Below are 16,726 nucleotides of genomic sequence, written 5' to 3' on the forward strand. Positions count from 1 at the left end.
ACTTTTTCAGGAAAGCTTGTCTGAAAGGTATCATATACGATTGTAAAGTTTGCTCCCAAAGTTCTATTCTAAAAAGTTTATTCCAAAATGCTTTGTTTCAAAAATTTTATTCTAAAAATTCTGTTATAACAGTTTTATTCTGAAAATTTCATGAAACTCCAAAACTGATAATCCAAAAATGACCTTTACGGAAGATCAATAATCATTTAAAAAATTATGAAAGAGTAGTAAAAAATAATAAGGGAACAGGAATAAAAAGTGTAAAACCAGAAATTGAAAACCAAAGAAATTTAAAACTAATGAATCTCTTATTTATACACTAATAAAAGTTATAATACAACTTGATTAAAATCATGTAAATAACAAAGATTAAACTAATAATGATAAAATTTTAACATAGATCTTACATTTTTGAACATCAATATACGTTAGATGGTGATAAAAAAAATTTATGGTAATTATATTAATTTTTTATATTATAGTAACTAAAATTTATTTATACAATTATGGTTACAAAATTATAATATGATAATGAGTTAGAAAATAAAAAGTAATTATATAAAATATATAAAATATATAAAAATAATATTCTACATATAAACAACAAATAAAAATATTAAAAAATTATCAAATATGTGTCTTAGAAACAATTTGAGAATTTGACAAACAAAATAGTTCTTCAAATGAAACAAAAATTAATAATAATAAAGTAAATAAGATAAACCTTTTATATTACCTAGTAAATGAAAGGTTTATGTTATTGAACACTTGAATTTAGAGTGTTAAACATTCTCATGTGAAAAGGAAAATATACAATAAATAAAATATTAAAAAGAATAGAAATATTCAAATGTGAGACAAAAAATATTTAATTGACATACATCATTCGAACATAATTACATAAAGATTATGATAAGATAAAAAATATATTAGAGATATGAATGAATTTTATGACAAACCAAAAAATTAGAAGAAACAAAAACTAGTAATTGTGTTGTAATATATATATATATATATATATATATATATATATATATATATATATATATATAAAGGTTACTTAATTGACTATGAATATTTTAATAATTTAAACGGGGCGAGGATATGGCGGGGAGACGAATATGTACATTTCCATGCCCAATTGAAAAAGTGGGGGATTTCCTATATACTTATATCTATTCAATGCAGGGATTCCCCATCAAAACGGGGACGAGTTCATTTGTCATCCCTACTTGCAATGCCTCTTGGGTCCTATCCTATGCGATAGTGCCCTCACTGACATCCCTTCAATCAACCATTCTTTGTAAAATGCTCGCAACGAATCTTAGTGCATTATGCAAAGATAACAAGTTAAAACATAAGAATGTTATCTAATGAAAGTGTTATAATCTCTTAATTAACTCAATCGCACATGGCTCCCTCGACATTGTCTAAGTTCAAATGTGGACTTTGTCTGGTCCACTCTTAATAACTTAATCAGTGGTGCCACACCACCAACAATATCCTGAGGGACATTGAGACAAAAGTGTCTCATTATAGTTAGATGAGAGCATACACAATAGGTCTTCTTCTCTCACCTTGTTGAGAGCTTTCTCCATGAGTAGATCTTCTTCTGTCATCCTGTTCATAGTTTTCTTTTTGAATTGTATGAACACTGCGAGTTTTTGCCATATCTGTAGAAAATAAAAAACATAAATTAAAATATGTCAACCAAGAACAAAAAAAAAATTAATGTTAGGTTTTTAAAGAGGGGTATCACTGGGGAGATACAAACACCAATGAGACCTGAGTCCAACCACATAAGACATTCACACCACTCTCAACCCAAAACCTTAAAGCAATATGTTTATGAGTCTTTATTCTTATATAGTGTTCCACTTTCTCATTTCTAACTAATGTGAAACTTAGAATCACACTTGGATTCCTAACAATTAAAATAGTCCAAACTGGATTTTGCAAACCATAACACCAAATTCTAAAAAAGGTGATTCCTAAAGTATTTCGAAAACCAATAACTACAAACCTAAAAGGGTAACAATAGAATTATAAAAAGGTTGGAGTGCAGAAAGAAAAACTAGAGGTAGAGGAAGAAATCCCCCGGCTCTTTAATGGTGTGTCATAAAGACCCATGAATGGTCCTTTGCAAGAGGCTTAGTTAAAGCGAAGTTGTGTTTAACTTGGCAAGCAAATGAAAGGTTCCATTTTCACCTTTTCTCTAAAATAGAAGGCCATCCAATGAACCGCAAATATCCATGCGGACAAGGTCAAAGCAGCTACCAATTTTTTTTTATTATTATTACGAAAAAGTAATTTTCTTTTATTAGAATAATGACAAACATCACGTGAACAGAGACTTTTTATTTTCAGTAAAGAGTACAACTTTGGCAAATCTAAAATCTATTACATCAAACATCACCGGTTCAAATGTTCCATACATTTGGTGGTCTACAGGAATGGAAAATTTCAGACAAAAAATAGCTTCATGGGACATAATAGAAAATGTTTGAACAGAAAGAAAAGAAAAAAATCTCTCCATAGATAAGCTGCACTGGGATCCTGCGAATGAAAGGAAGGGTTTCAGAAAATAAGTCCACATTAGTTTATAAGTTTTAAATATCTTATAAATCTAAGTATTTTCAAGTTTTTATTAAAATTATCTACCAATTTTTTTAACAGAAATTCAATTAAAAATATATAAATTTATGACGTCTTTGAAACTTAATCAAGTCAAATTAGTTTGAAATTGAATTCGGTAATGTACTGAACATCAGTGAAATAAAACTATTCTATGAAAATAATTGTTCAAGCCTGTTTGGAAGGAAATGTAGAACCATTTCACAATTTGACTAAAATTGGTTTGATTTCATGGAAGCTGAAACACTGAATATAGCAGAAAAAACGATTTGTTGCACTTTTATTTGTAGAGCAATTGGAATTATTTTTATGTTGACAAGTAAGGGATGTAGTTATAGATCGAGTCGAGTTGATCTATATTTGTGAGTCAAATCAATTAAGATTGAAATTCGAGTCTGTTGAGAATATTACTTAATATTTTTTATATTTAAATTAGTTTTTAGAAAATATTTTAGTTTTAGAGATATGTTTAGTTATTATTTTATATTAGGAGTGAGATATTCTAAATATTTTATACTTGATATTTGTTATATTTTGCTCTAGGATATATCAATAAAATATAATAATATATTCTTCCGTATAATATATCACATATATCTCTCATATATGTCATATCTCTCAAAAGTCTTAAAATCCCAACAGAGTCCAGTCAATTCAGGTCAAATGATCAAAACTAAGTTAACATTTGTTCAGAAAAAGTCAAGTTGGGTTCATATCTAGTTAATTCGTTCTAAACTATGTTTAATGAACCTATTTATCATGTCTATTATTTCAATCTTACTAAATTTAATGTAATTGACAAAATGAGTTCGATCTAAATTTAATCTAATTTAATTTAGTTAAAATAAATTTTGAATTATAAATTTAATATATTTTATTAAATTTAAACTGCTTTTAGATTGAATTTGAAAAAAATTCGATCCATAATCACCTTTAATAATATGAAAGCTATTGACATTGCTTTGGACCAAGAATGATAGTTTCTAGTTTCTGTGCACCAAACAATGATACAAGCAATGCAGCTGGATTCTCATTTCTGTGCACCAAACACGGTTTAATCGAACATTATAGAAACTGTAACAAACATATCCAACAATAAATTTTAATATAATTACTGGTACAATATCTATTTTGGTAGATTTGTGTTAATCTGCTATACATTTTAAAAAAAGTGTGAATTACATCTTAATTTTTGAAAAAGTATTTCAGTTATATTTCTTTCAGATAAAGTTAATTAACACTGTTAACAATATGTCACGTGTCAGTCTGTATTTTTTTTTATTTAATTTATTTAATTTTTTTTTAATTTTTGAAAAAAATGCCATGTGTCATGTTTTTGTGTGTGACAAATGGCATTATCAGTGTCACAAATCAGTGTCATTAACAAATGTCATTGTATTGATCTCGATTTAATTCACATATATATCCTTTTGATTTAATTTAGTATACACCTGTGTATATTTAATTTAATTTTGTCATATTTTTTTTAATAATTAAAATATCGTATACTTTTTACTTTATGTTAGATTTTGTGTGAAAAATGATTTACTTGGATCTGTTCATGTAACATGTCTGTAACCGATTGCTATCTATCTAGAAGATGAATTATTGGTCAAAGGTTCTTTCAACGCCCACAACAGCTGATCAATTTTGCTGGCTATGTCTTATATAATAATATTTTTTTTATCAATCTAGAAGTCAAAGTGTGAAGGCTTTCATTCCTTTAGTTGCCAATGTTTCGGAGAAGCTTCAGAAGCAATACACGTGAAGAAATCCATTCTTTCGGCCGTTTTTTTTTCTCCAAATTAAAATTAAAAATGGAAATTCCGTTACAACGTTACTATTATTTTCTCTTTTCATCAAAAAGATCTCAAAGGATTCTTTTTGCGACTTTTTCCCTAACATACACTACTTCCTTTTCAAATGGTATCATGTCTTATCTATCGGTCAAGCTCCAAACTTTTGACTACACTTTTTTTAAACATATCCAAATACATTCAATGTCCATTTTTTATTTCATTTTATTCTTTTCATCAATTATTTTGCTGAATTGTGATTAATATTCTTAGCTACCGCTACTATTACAAACAGTTCTTTCCGCGCGAAAAAATAATTGACATCAACCATAGAACATTTAACACATTATAATTTTTTTTACTTATTAGTATCTATATTAAAATAGCAGGACATTTAATATGTATTTAATAACAGAATATATAAATTTTTTACTTATTAGTATCTATATTTAATATGTAATTAATCTTGCAATTAATGGTTGAGTAGTGTTTAGTGCAGTAATTTTGTTGGATTACCGACAGTGACACATTCAGCGCATTTAGCAGTTGTTTAAGACATCGTAAAAATGACAGTTATTAAAGTAACAGAACATTTAGTTTTTGGCATGTTTTTCTCTTATTAAAGAAAAGAAAAAAGAAGGAAAAGGTGATACGAATGAGTAGCGGTATTTAATATTTAATTCGAAGGTTTGACTCATGAATATCCATGGCTGTCTCGTTTTGACGTCAACAAAAGTATAAATAGAGAGACATGGTTTTCCCATTCCCTACTACTCATTTCAGAAAAAAAGAACCATTTCGCTTTCGTTTTTGTTGCACATTCTTTCATTCTTTTACCTTCACCACAAAGCAACGCAGACAGTGGTGTCTGGTTCCGTCACCTTGTCGAACAAGAAGAAGAAGAGAGAGAGAGAAAGAAAAAACAGGGTGGTGCGGCGTGGCGGGTAACCGCGAGAATCTGAGAGAATGGAGGGCGGCGATATATACAGAGCAAGTAACAGTATGCGAGCGAGAAGTTCGACGGTTTGGAGAAACAGCAGTGTGGAGGTATTCTCAAGGTCTTCACGCGAAGAAGATGACGAAGAAGCTCTCAAATGGGCTGCTCTCGAGAAGCTCCCAACCTACAACCGTCTCAGGAAAGGTCTGCTGACAGCATCTCATGGAGCCGCCAACGAAATCGACGTGGCTGATCTTGGTTACCAAGAAAGACAGAAGCTTCTTGAGAGGCTGGTCAAAGTGGCTGAGGAGGACAACGAGAGGTTCTTGTTGAAGCTCAAGGAGCGTATTGACAGGTTCATTACTCTTCCTAACACAACTGTATCAACCCATACATAACCTTTTCAGAGACTCATATATTTTTTTCCTGTTTTCACTTGCTGCTTTTTACAGAGTTGGACTTGATATTCCCACTATTGAAGTTCGATACGAGCACCTGAAGATTGAGGCAGAGGCTTTTGTGGGAGGCAGAGCTTTGCCCTCTTTCATCAACTCTGCCACTAATGTCATTGAGGTACTGAATTTGCTCCTTCCATTTCCTGTAATTTCGAGTTTCTTTGTTCTTTTTTCCTCTGAAATTAGTCTCTCAACACGGTTTTTGATCTTGCAGGGGTTTTTTAACGCGCTCCATATCATCCCCAGCAGAAAGAAACACGTCACTATTCTCAAAGATGTCAGCGGGGTTATTAAACCTCGCAGGATGACACTGCTTTTGGGTCCTCCAAGTTCGGGAAAGACCACACTCCTCTTGGCCTTGTCAGGAAAACTTGATAAAAGTCTTCAGGTTAATCACATTTCTTTACTATGTATATTGACAGAGAAAGAAAGAAAGAAAGAAAGAAAGAAATACTAATATGATACCAATGTGTTATTCAGGTATCTGGAAAAGTGACTTACAACGGACACGAACTGAACGAGTTTGTACCCCAGAGAACCGCTGCTTACATCAGCCAGCACGATGTTCACATTGGAGAAATGACTGTGAGGGAAACCTTGGCTTTCTCAGCCAGGTGCCAAGGGGTTGGATCACGTTATGGTTAGTTTCCCTTTACCATCTTTTCAAAATCTAATTTAGCATGTATGCAGCCCAACTAAGAATGACCGATCTTCATTTAATTCTTTGAATCCGCAGACATGCTATCTGAGTTGTCTAGAAGAGAGAAAGCAGCAAATATCAAGCCTGACCCAGATCTTGATGTCTACATGAAGGTCACCAAACAAGCTCTTGTTAATCTTTTTTTCAGTAAAATAGAACAACCAAAACTTGGATTGCATCTGATTATAGTCTTTTGATGTAACAGGCAACTGCAACTGCAGGCCAGGAGTCAAGCATAGTGACAGATTATACAATGAAGGTAATGCTTAAACAAGCATGGTTCAATTCAATTATGTAATGACATGTGCTAGAACTTGCTACGAAGGCCAGGTTACTGAACTAGTTAACTGTTTATCTTTGCAGATTCTGGGGTTAGATATATGTGCTGATACCATGGTGGGGGATGAAATGTTGCGTGGGATCTCTGGTGGGCAAAGGAAGCGTGTTACTACTGGAGAGATGTTGGTTGGACCAGCGAATGCTTTATTCATGGATGAAATCTCCACAGGGTTGGACAGCTCCACCACATTTCAGATTGTGAGCTCTCTCAGACAATATGTCCACATTCTAAATGGCACTGCTGTCATATCTTTGCTCCAGCCAGCACCCGAGACTTACGACCTTTTCGATGACATTATCTTAATCTCCGACGGCCAAGTTGTTTACCATGGCCCTCGTGAATATGTTCTGGACTTCTTTGAATCCATGGGTTTCAGATGTCCCGAGAGGAAAGGTGCTGCTGACTTCCTTCAAGAAGTGACTTCCAAGAAAGATCAAGCACAGTATTGGGTGCGCAGAGATGAACCATACAGATTTGTGACAGTTACTCAATTCGCTGAGGCATTTCAATCATTCCATATTGGTAGAAAACTTGGACAAGAGCTTGCAGTTCCATTTGACAAGACTAAGAGCCACCCGGCTGCATTGACCACTGAGAAGTATGGTATCAACAAGAAGGAGCTGTTAAAGGCTAACTTCTCAAGAGAGTATTTGCTTATGAAAAGGAATTCATTTGTTTACATCTTCAAGCTATGCCAGGTTGGTGCTTGATTTCTACCTTGTTTTATATCAAGAAAAACTGCACACAATATTTCATTTACACGCATATATGATGATCATCTTAATAAACGTTTTGCTCTTGATGCTTTTCAGCTTTTCATCATGGCTTTGATTGCATTGACGCTGTTCTTCCGAACGGAGATGCACCGTGATAATCTTGATGATGCGGGTGTTTATGCTGGTGCTATCTTTTTTACAATAGTAACGGTTATGTTTAATGGAATGGCTGAGATTTCCATGACCATTGCTAAGCTTCCTGTTTTCTACAAGCAACGAGATCTTCTATTTTTTCCCTCTTGGGCATATGCTATTCCTTCGTGGATTCTCAAGATTCCCGTTACTATAGTGGAGGTTGCCCTTTGGGTATTCCTCACCTACTATGTGATTGGATTTGATCCAAATGTCGGGAGGCTCTTCAAGCAGTACCTCATCCTGCTATTTATCAGTCAGATGGCTTCTGCATTATTCCGAGCCATTGCAGCACTCGGTAGAAACATGATTGTCGCCAATACATTTGGATCCTTTGCAGTTCTCACACTTCTTACTTTGGGCGGTTTCATTCTGTCAAAGAGTAAGTTCAATTCATGCAAGCATGTGATTAAAAAATTGTTGCATTTCTAATAATGAGAAAACGTAAGCTAATGCTTCTTCGTTCCATTTCCAATTGAATCAGGGGATATTAAAAAATGGTGGATTTGGGGTTTCTGGATTTCACCGTTGATGTATGGGCAGAATGCTCTCATGGGCAATGAATTTCTTGGAAACAGCTGGCACAACGTAATTGCTTGACCTCACAACCTAAGAATTTGTATGCTTCTTTTGTTTAGAAAAGTGTGATTCTAATTTCTTTGCTATCTAATTACAGGCTACCCACAATTTAGGACTTGAGTATCTGGACTCTCGCGCCTTCTTCAAAGATTCATATTGGTATTGGCTGGGTTTTGGGGCACTGGTTGGGTTTGTGCTCCTTTTCAACGTGTTGTTTGGTTTGGCTCTCGAATACCTTGACCGTGAGTACTTTTCATTTCATCTGTACTTTAAATTTCTGTCGTAAATTCAATTCAAGGTCTTACTAATATGTATGTCTCTGAATGTCAATGCAGCATTTGATAAGCCACAGGCAGTTATAGCTGAAGACCCAACTACTGAAGCAAGCGCCGCAGAAGTTGAATTACCACGCATAGGTGAGTTATGCTGCTTATATATCACTCCTATTGAATACCAAACGACAAGCATACTCCTTTCTCACCAGCAATTCGTATTATATTCCAAGACGTTGAACATTTTTTTCAATTGTCCTGCAGAAAACTCAGGAACAGATGGTTCTGTGGTGGAGTCTAGCCACGGAAAGAAAAAAGGAATGGTTCTTCCTTTTGAACCACATTCTATCACATTTGATGAAATCGTCTACTCTGTTGACATGCCACAGGTAAATCACATCCCACGGCTTAAATTTAGCATTCGGGTTTCTAACAGTGTCTCCATTCTAACACTTCTTCAGCCAGAAAAAAAAAAGAATTGATTTCTGACTCCCTTGATTTCAACTTGCAGGAAATGAAGGAGCAAGGTGTACAAGAGGACAGACTGGTGCTTCTGAAGGGTGTTAGTGGTGCATTCAGGCCTGGTGTTCTCACAGCTTTGATGGGTGTAAGTGGTGCTGGCAAGACTACGTTGATGGATGTTCTGGCTGGTAGGAAAACCGGTGGATATATTGATGGAAGCATCAAAATTTCTGGGTACCCTAAGAAGCAAGAAACATTTGCCCGTATCTCTGGATACTGTGAGCAAAATGATATCCATTCACCTCATGTTACAGTTTACGAATCCTTGGTCTACTCAGCATGGCTACGTTTGCCTTCAAGTGTTGATTCCAAAACCAGAAAGGTTAGTTAGTAAGGACTGAGAAAAGTAAAAGCGTTTTAAGTTTATGTTTGTCATTGAGATAGCTGGTTTTGTCTACTTAGAGGCTGATTGTTGGAACTTTTTGGATTTGAAAAATGGTTACAGAGCTTTATTGAGGAAGTCATGGAATTGGTGGAGCTGAACCCATTGAGGAACTCGCTGGTTGGATTGCCCGGTGTGAGTGGCCTCTCTACTGAACAACGGAAGAGGTTGACTATTGCGGTTGAATTGGTGGCTAACCCGTCTATAATTTTCATGGATGAGCCTACATCTGGGCTAGATGCAAGAGCTGCTGCTATTGTCATGAGAACAGTCAGAAACACTGTGGACACTGGAAGAACCGTTGTGTGCACCATCCATCAGCCCAGCATTGACATATTTGAAGCATTTGATGAGGTGGGTGATGACAATGACAAATGAAAACATGTCTTCCTTGGTTTCTCTCCCCACGTAGGCTTGAATCTAACATGATGTTTTTCTGTGTGATTCCAGCTATTCCTGATGAAGCGTGGAGGACAAGAAATATATGTCGGGCCACTGGGTCGTCATTCTAGTCATCTTATCAAGTATTTTGAGGTAAGATCATACTCTAATAGTAACTTAGAACGATCATCATTATTCACAGAAAATACTAAATTTTCCCAATAATTTCCACTGTCCAGAGCATTGATGGTGTGAGCAAAATCAAAGACGGATATAACCCTGCTACTTGGATGTTGGAAGTTACAACCACAGCTCAAGAGCTTAGTTTGGGTGTTGATTTCACTGACCTGTACAAGAACTCTGATCTATATAGGTAAGGCAACGAAAGTGGATAGGAATTTACTAACTGTTGTATGTTTTCTTGATTTTCATAATGCTTAAGTGTGTTTTTCATGGGTTTTCAGGAGAAACAAGCAGCTTATACAAGAATTGGGTCAGCCTGCTCCCGGTTCAAAGGATCTTCATTTCCCTACTCAATACGCTCAGTCCTTCTTGGTTCAATGCCAAGCTTGCTTATGGAAACAACGTTGGTCATATTGGCGTAATCCACCCTACACTGCTGTGAGGTTTTTCTTCACAACATTCATAGCCATAATGTTTGGAACGATGTTCTGGGACCTCGGAGGAAGACAGTAAGTCAAATAAATTCTTATTATTACTCTACAAAAGTAAAGTGCATCATGATATACATATATATGGTGTGACAACTTCCAAATTCCACTGGAGTTCTGATTCCGTGTTGTGCTTTTACAGCTCAACAAGAGGAGACCTGATGAATGCTTTAGGTTCAATGTATACTGCTGTTCTTTTCCTTGGAGTACAAAATTCTTCTTCCGTACAGCCAGTGGTGGCTGTTGAAAGGACTGTCTTTTACAGAGAAAAAGCTGCGGGAATGTATTCTGCCTTACCCTATGCATTTTCACAGGTATCATAACATAACATCATCGTCATTTATTTTACAGACATTACTTACTAGTACTTTCGTTTGAATCACATCGATTATGTTAAGTAAAGTATCCAACAACAAACAAACTTGGTACTTTTTGTCACAGATTCTGGTGGAGCTACCCTATATCTTTTTCCAAGCAGTGACATACGGTGTAATAGTTTATGCCATGATCGGATTTGATTGGACTGCGGAGAAATTCTTTTGGTATCTATTTTTCATGTACTTCACACTGTTGTACTTCACCTTCTACGGCATGATGGGCGTTGCAGTGACACCAAATCACCATGTTGCTTCCATCGTGGCTGCTGCATTTTATGCAATTTGGAATCTGTTCTCAGGATTTGTTGTTTCAAGACCTGTAAGTTGTTTGTTGCCACCCTGCCTTTGAATAAATAAAATACGTTGAGAAATGCATGCATATGTGATATGGTTTCAAGAGATGTTCATGCATGATAATGATAATTTTAATAGTAACATTGTTTTGTATTTTGAACAGAGCATTCCAATTTGGTGGAGATGGTACTATTGGGCATGCCCAGTGGCTTGGACCTTGTATGGATTGGTTGGATCTCAGTTTGGAGATATAACAGAATTTATGGTAGCTGAAAACAAGACTGTGCAAGCTTTCATAGAAGACAATTATGGTATCAAACATGACTTCATCGGAGTTGCTGCTGTTGTGGTTGCTGGCATTGCAGTTCTCTTTGCCTTTACTTTTGCTGTTGCAATCAAGACCTTTAACTTCCAAAAGAGATAGAGAAATAGAGAGATAGATTTTTCCAACCTGAAATATTCTTTGTATTTTTCCACTTTTTTCCCCTTGTTTTTAATTTCTCTCTAAACTTGTAATGTTTGTTTGCATCTATTGTTTGTGTGCAACCCCAGCCAATTTGAAGGTTGTACTAGAAAAATGTATGTATGATGAGTTTTGATACTTTCTTACAGCATAATATTAAGCCCAATTTTATGCACCACACAATTTTATTTATTTATTTATTTGTTTCATTTACAATTTATTGTCGGATATCTCTCTCACTTTTTTTTAGTAATGTATTCTCTGATCTTCCTACGAAACATGATTAAATATCCTATTTTCGCGTCTCAGCGCTCTTGGCTCAATCAATTAAAACGCGAAAGGGAAGCTCTCATTCAAGCCACTCAGCACCGCCTGACCACCGCCCAATGCCGGCCAGCCACCACCTGACGCCGGTGAGCAACCGCCAGGTGCTCCTTGCTGCCGTGTGCTCTCTGACCTCAATTATCGAACCCATGTGTATTAATCAATATTTTTTATTCGTAAAATATTTTTACATCAGCTAACTGATATAATACTTACTTCTTCAAGGATTCAAGGAGAAAAAAAATCCAAATCAGAAATGTAGGTCAAAGCAAAAACTTTGGAAGTTATTTCTTCTAGTCCAAACTATATTTTATACCCATGCATGCACGCACGAGTGATTTTTTTTTTTTAATTATGTTAAGTGAAATAATATATAATTAGTTATTATAATGCAGCGGAAACTTAAATATATATTAGTTTTTGTAAAAAGGATGCAAAAAGAGAAATATATTTGTTAACAACATAAACGTAGGATGTTTACTTTCTGTCATGTAATAATAATGATAATAATAATAGAAAGCAACGTTAATACATGCAAATATTGTTATTAATTCGATAAATAATTAATTATTAATATGTACATATGTTTTTTTTTAAATTATGTATTTGGATATGAATTTGTTTGTATTAAATACAAAATGTAAGCATAATATGGTGACATATGATCTGCAAAAAATAAAACAACACAACACGAAGTGTTAAAAGATCGTAATAATAGAAACACATATACATGTAGATAAACCAAAATATATTAAAAAATATTAACATATGGAATCATATATATTATTATTGTAAGGTCCATCAAAGTTGGCTGGCCATTTCCGCCCTAAAGTTAAGGGCTGCCCTCTTGTGTTTGGGCCTAGGGTTAGCCCAATTGATAAAACCCTTTCAAGATGCCCTAACCCTCACTTTGCACCCTTGCAGAAGATCCAGCAGCCGTCACTCTCCCTTCTCCTCACAGAACACTCTGTTGGGGTTTGCCTTAAGGTCCACTTCGAGCTAGCTCAAACTCAGTTCCTACTCTGCGTAAGTGCCCCTTCTAGCTTGTATGATTTTTTCCTTGGCATTGTTCCAGTTAGGACTTCGTATTAATTTTTCCCCTTTGGTTCTGTTCCTCCACTGTTTTCCAGCTCTTTAGCCGTTCTCGGGACAGTAGTGCTAGCTATCGTGCTGCCAAGGCTTCCGTTAACCCTTCCTCCAGGTACGGGAAGTTAGGGTTTTGAGTTTGAGTTGTCCTTAATCTGTTTTTGGGTTGCCTTTGATCTGTTTGAGTCTACTGGATGTTTGTATGGATAAATCGTTGTTTGTGGTGCGGGGAGGGGGTATCTTGTATGATGGAAGGGTTGGGAAAGTGTATCTATTGCAGGTGAATCCAGGGCGAGACCTGGTAGTTTCGCTCAGGCGAGTCGGACTCGCCTAAGCGAGTCTGGCGGAGGCTCACTTTTCACCCAAGGTCGCCCAGGCGACCAACTCTTCAATTTTGAGCGAGCAGACGACTTGCCCAGGCGAGAGGGATCTCGCCTAAGCGAGATCCTGCGTTGTCCCTGTTCCTGTTTCGTGCTCTCGCCTAGGCGGAGGGGGGTAGGGATGGCAACGGGGCGGGGCGGGTACGGGTATCATGATCCCATCCCCATCCCCATAATAAAAATTCATCCCCATCCCCAAACCCAACGGGTATACAACTTTTGACCCATCCCCATCCCCACCGGGTAACGGGTATTTTCTTATACCCATACCCATACCCATTTTTTTATTGTTCCATATATCAATTAAATATTTTTTATAAAAAAAATTTAAAAATCACACCAACGGAATCATGATACTATCAAAATATTCAATATTAAAATAACATACTCTTTTTGATTTTCATGATGTCAAATATTAAGAAAAATATTATAATAGTATATATATATATATGTTATATATATATATATATATATATATATATATAAATATGTTATATATATATATATATATATATCAGAATGAGAAATATGTTATATATATATATATATATATATATATATATATATATATATATATATTATATTATATTATATTATATTATATTATATATTATATTATTATGTATATATATATTATATGTGTGGATATCTTATGTTTATATATATATATATATATATATATAATTATTTATATATATTATATTATATTATATATTATATTATTATTACTATGTATATATATTATATGTGTGGATATTTTATGTTTATATATATATATATATATATATATATTTATAGATATATATTTATTTTAAGTATATATTATATTATATTATAATATAAATATAATAATATATATTATATTATTATGTATATATATTATATGTATATGCGTAGATATTTTATGCTTTTATATATATATATATATATATATATATATATATATATATATATATATATATATATTTCTTTTAAATTTTTATAAATTTGTCATGTTATAAATTTGTTTATAAAAGATCTCACTAGTTAAATGATTAATTTGTTTTATACGTATATATTATATATATTATATTATATTATATTATTATGTATATATATTATATGTATATTATATTATAGTATATTATATTATATTACATGTATATGTGTAAATATATATATATATATATATATATATATATATATATATATATATATATATATATATATATATATATATATATATATATATATATATATAAAAGTATATTTTATTTATATGTATATATACTATATTATATTATATTTTATTATATTATATTTTATGTGTAAATATATTATTTATTTATATATATTTTTTAGATTATTTAATAAATTATAAATAGTTTAGTAATTTAAGCGGGGACGGGTATTTGGGCGGGTATATATATATCCCCATCCCTATCCCCATCCCCAGTTGAAAATTTCGGGTATTACCCATATCCATACCCATACCCAGTCAAAGCGGGGATTCCCCGTCAAAACGGGGACGGGTTCGGGTGATACCCACGGGCACGGGTTTATTTGCCATCTCTAGGGGGGGACTCGCCTGAGCGAGACTATCTCGCTTGAGCGAGACCCCTCAGCCTGAGCGAGGTGTTGGGCGAGACAATGCTGTGATTGGATGTTTGTTTGTACCTGAATGGTCTGTTTTGGTTGGGTATGAATGTATGATGAATGATATGTATATAATGGAGTATGAGGTATACGTAGTATGATTCCTGAATTACAAATGATGGGTTTGGTATGAAAGTTGGCATGATCTCTACATGACTTGTATATGATGAGTTGGTTACATATGTATGTGTGTGGGGTCACAAACTTGGCATGAGCAATAATGAATCTTGGTGGTTGGTAAAGCTTTAGTATGGTTGGCATGAGGAGAAACACCTTACTCATGATCGAGAAAAACGAGTTGGTAATGATTCAACATATGAGAAATGGAGATTTGTTATGGGTTTTGGGTTGAAACCTTATGTGCAACGTATGTATAAATCCTTGGTTGTTTATGTATGCTGGTCCGTGTCAGTGTATAATTCCTTGGGGTCTCTAGGTGAGACTTTCAGGGTTGCGCTTCAGTGGTCGGGACGTAATTCCATGGCCCCTGTTAGTGGGTGTCCATGGTGGTGCCCCATCTGTATAACTAGGTAAGGATTCAAGTTAAGGTTGCATCCTGACACTCTAAGGAGTCAGTTAGTCTCACTTAGAGCGGACTGACTCCTGTGGTGAGAGTAGCAGGAGGCCTGAAATTCATTAAGGGATAACCTTGTGGTGAGGGAAATTTGATTCATTGTAACACTTGTAACACACAGCTCGGAGATGAGCAGCTCTGGGGCGAGCAGAGGTATCCACCACAAGTGCAAGCATCCGTTGAATCCGACTAGGTTATACGTATCCGGATGAGTCGAGTCGAGTTGTAGTGTATTGAATGAAGAGTCATAACATGCTTGGTTGTTATATGGATATGGGATGATGAAAATATATTTGACTGTATGATGAATATGTTGTTGGCTCTAGCTTACCCGTTTTGTTGCATGGTTGTGTTGTATGTGGCTGTTCTTTCTTGCGATAATCATCAACTTGGTTGATAGGAGCAGATGGGTGAGGTTCTCGTGGTCAACAAGGGAATGGCGATTCCGCTACTTAGCCATCTGGGCTGGAGTTATTTTATTCATGTTTTCTTTAGGGCTACGGTCCTTGTATCGTTTTATGTTTTCCTACTCTACACTCTTGTTAGAATTGTATCTGGTTTCTGTTGGCATCGTGGTGTGCCCAGGTTGTAAGGGTTGTGTTAAGGACCCCAAGACTACGCTACTATACTTTTATTGCGTGACGTTTCCTTTAATTTCGTTTAATAATTAAATGAGACGTTACAATTATTACTAGTATTTTACCCGTCCAATGTGCATGAGACTATTTTGAATATATATATATATATATATATATATATATATATATATATATATATATATATATATATATATATATATATATATATATATATATATATATATATATAAATGAATTATTGTTTAATCATATAAATTAAAAATAGTACATACATATTATTATTATTTTTTTAGAATAATAAATATTAGTATTAAAAAATAATATTTGGATATAAATTTATTTGTGTTAAATTACAAAATTGACATAATAATTAATAAGGAATGATTAAAATTTCTAGTTAAACTTTTTAATTAAATA

The 16,726-nt window shown here is 34.2% G+C and overlaps 1 protein-coding gene and 1 long non-coding RNA gene across 5 annotated transcripts; both read left to right on the forward strand.

The window, feature by feature from the left end:
* Positions 1 to 5,190: 5,190 nt before the first annotated feature.
* On the forward strand, positions 5,191 to 11,894 carry LOC146886560 (pleiotropic drug resistance protein 1-like). 3 transcript variants are annotated; one of them, XM_085673041.1, is made up of 20 exons: positions 5,191 to 5,722; positions 5,820 to 5,940; positions 6,037 to 6,210; positions 6,303 to 6,462; positions 6,559 to 6,635; positions 6,728 to 6,781; positions 6,886 to 7,560; positions 7,675 to 8,152; positions 8,255 to 8,358; positions 8,447 to 8,591; positions 8,685 to 8,765; positions 8,886 to 9,010; positions 9,133 to 9,465; positions 9,589 to 9,879; positions 9,976 to 10,059; positions 10,146 to 10,279; positions 10,371 to 10,598; positions 10,720 to 10,891; positions 11,019 to 11,273; positions 11,412 to 11,894. In XM_085673041.1, the coding sequence occupies exons 1-20, from the start codon at positions 5,397 to 5,399 to the stop codon at positions 11,670 to 11,672; spliced, it is 4,278 nt and encodes a 1,425-aa protein (XP_085529167.1). In that variant the 5' UTR covers positions 5,191 to 5,396; the 3' UTR covers positions 11,673 to 11,894. The 3 variants fall into 3 exon arrangements, with proteins under 3 accessions (XP_085529167.1, XP_085529166.1, XP_085529165.1); XM_085673040.1 differs by having other exon boundaries at positions 5,820 to 6,210; XM_085673039.1 differs by having other exon boundaries at positions 8,685 to 9,010.
* A 960-nt stretch (positions 11,895 to 12,854) lies between these two features.
* On the forward strand, positions 12,855 to 16,345 carry LOC146886561 (uncharacterized). Of its 2 annotated transcripts, none has more exons than XR_014994895.1 (3): positions 12,855 to 13,061; positions 13,174 to 13,236; positions 16,111 to 16,345. It is a non-coding gene; the product is annotated as an uncharacterized LOC146886561 (long non-coding RNA). The 2 variants fall into 2 exon arrangements; XR_014994896.1 differs by having other exon boundaries at positions 16,117 to 16,345.
* Positions 16,346 to 16,726: the final 381 nt, after the last annotated feature.

Source organism: Vigna unguiculata, chromosome 5 (genome assembly GCF_037176805.1).
Source record: "Vigna unguiculata cultivar grain cowpea cultivar isolate G323 ecotype 2 chromosome 5, ASM3717680v1, whole genome shotgun sequence".
In the NCBI taxonomy this organism is placed as follows: domain Eukaryota; kingdom Viridiplantae; phylum Streptophyta; class Magnoliopsida; order Fabales; family Fabaceae; genus Vigna; species Vigna unguiculata.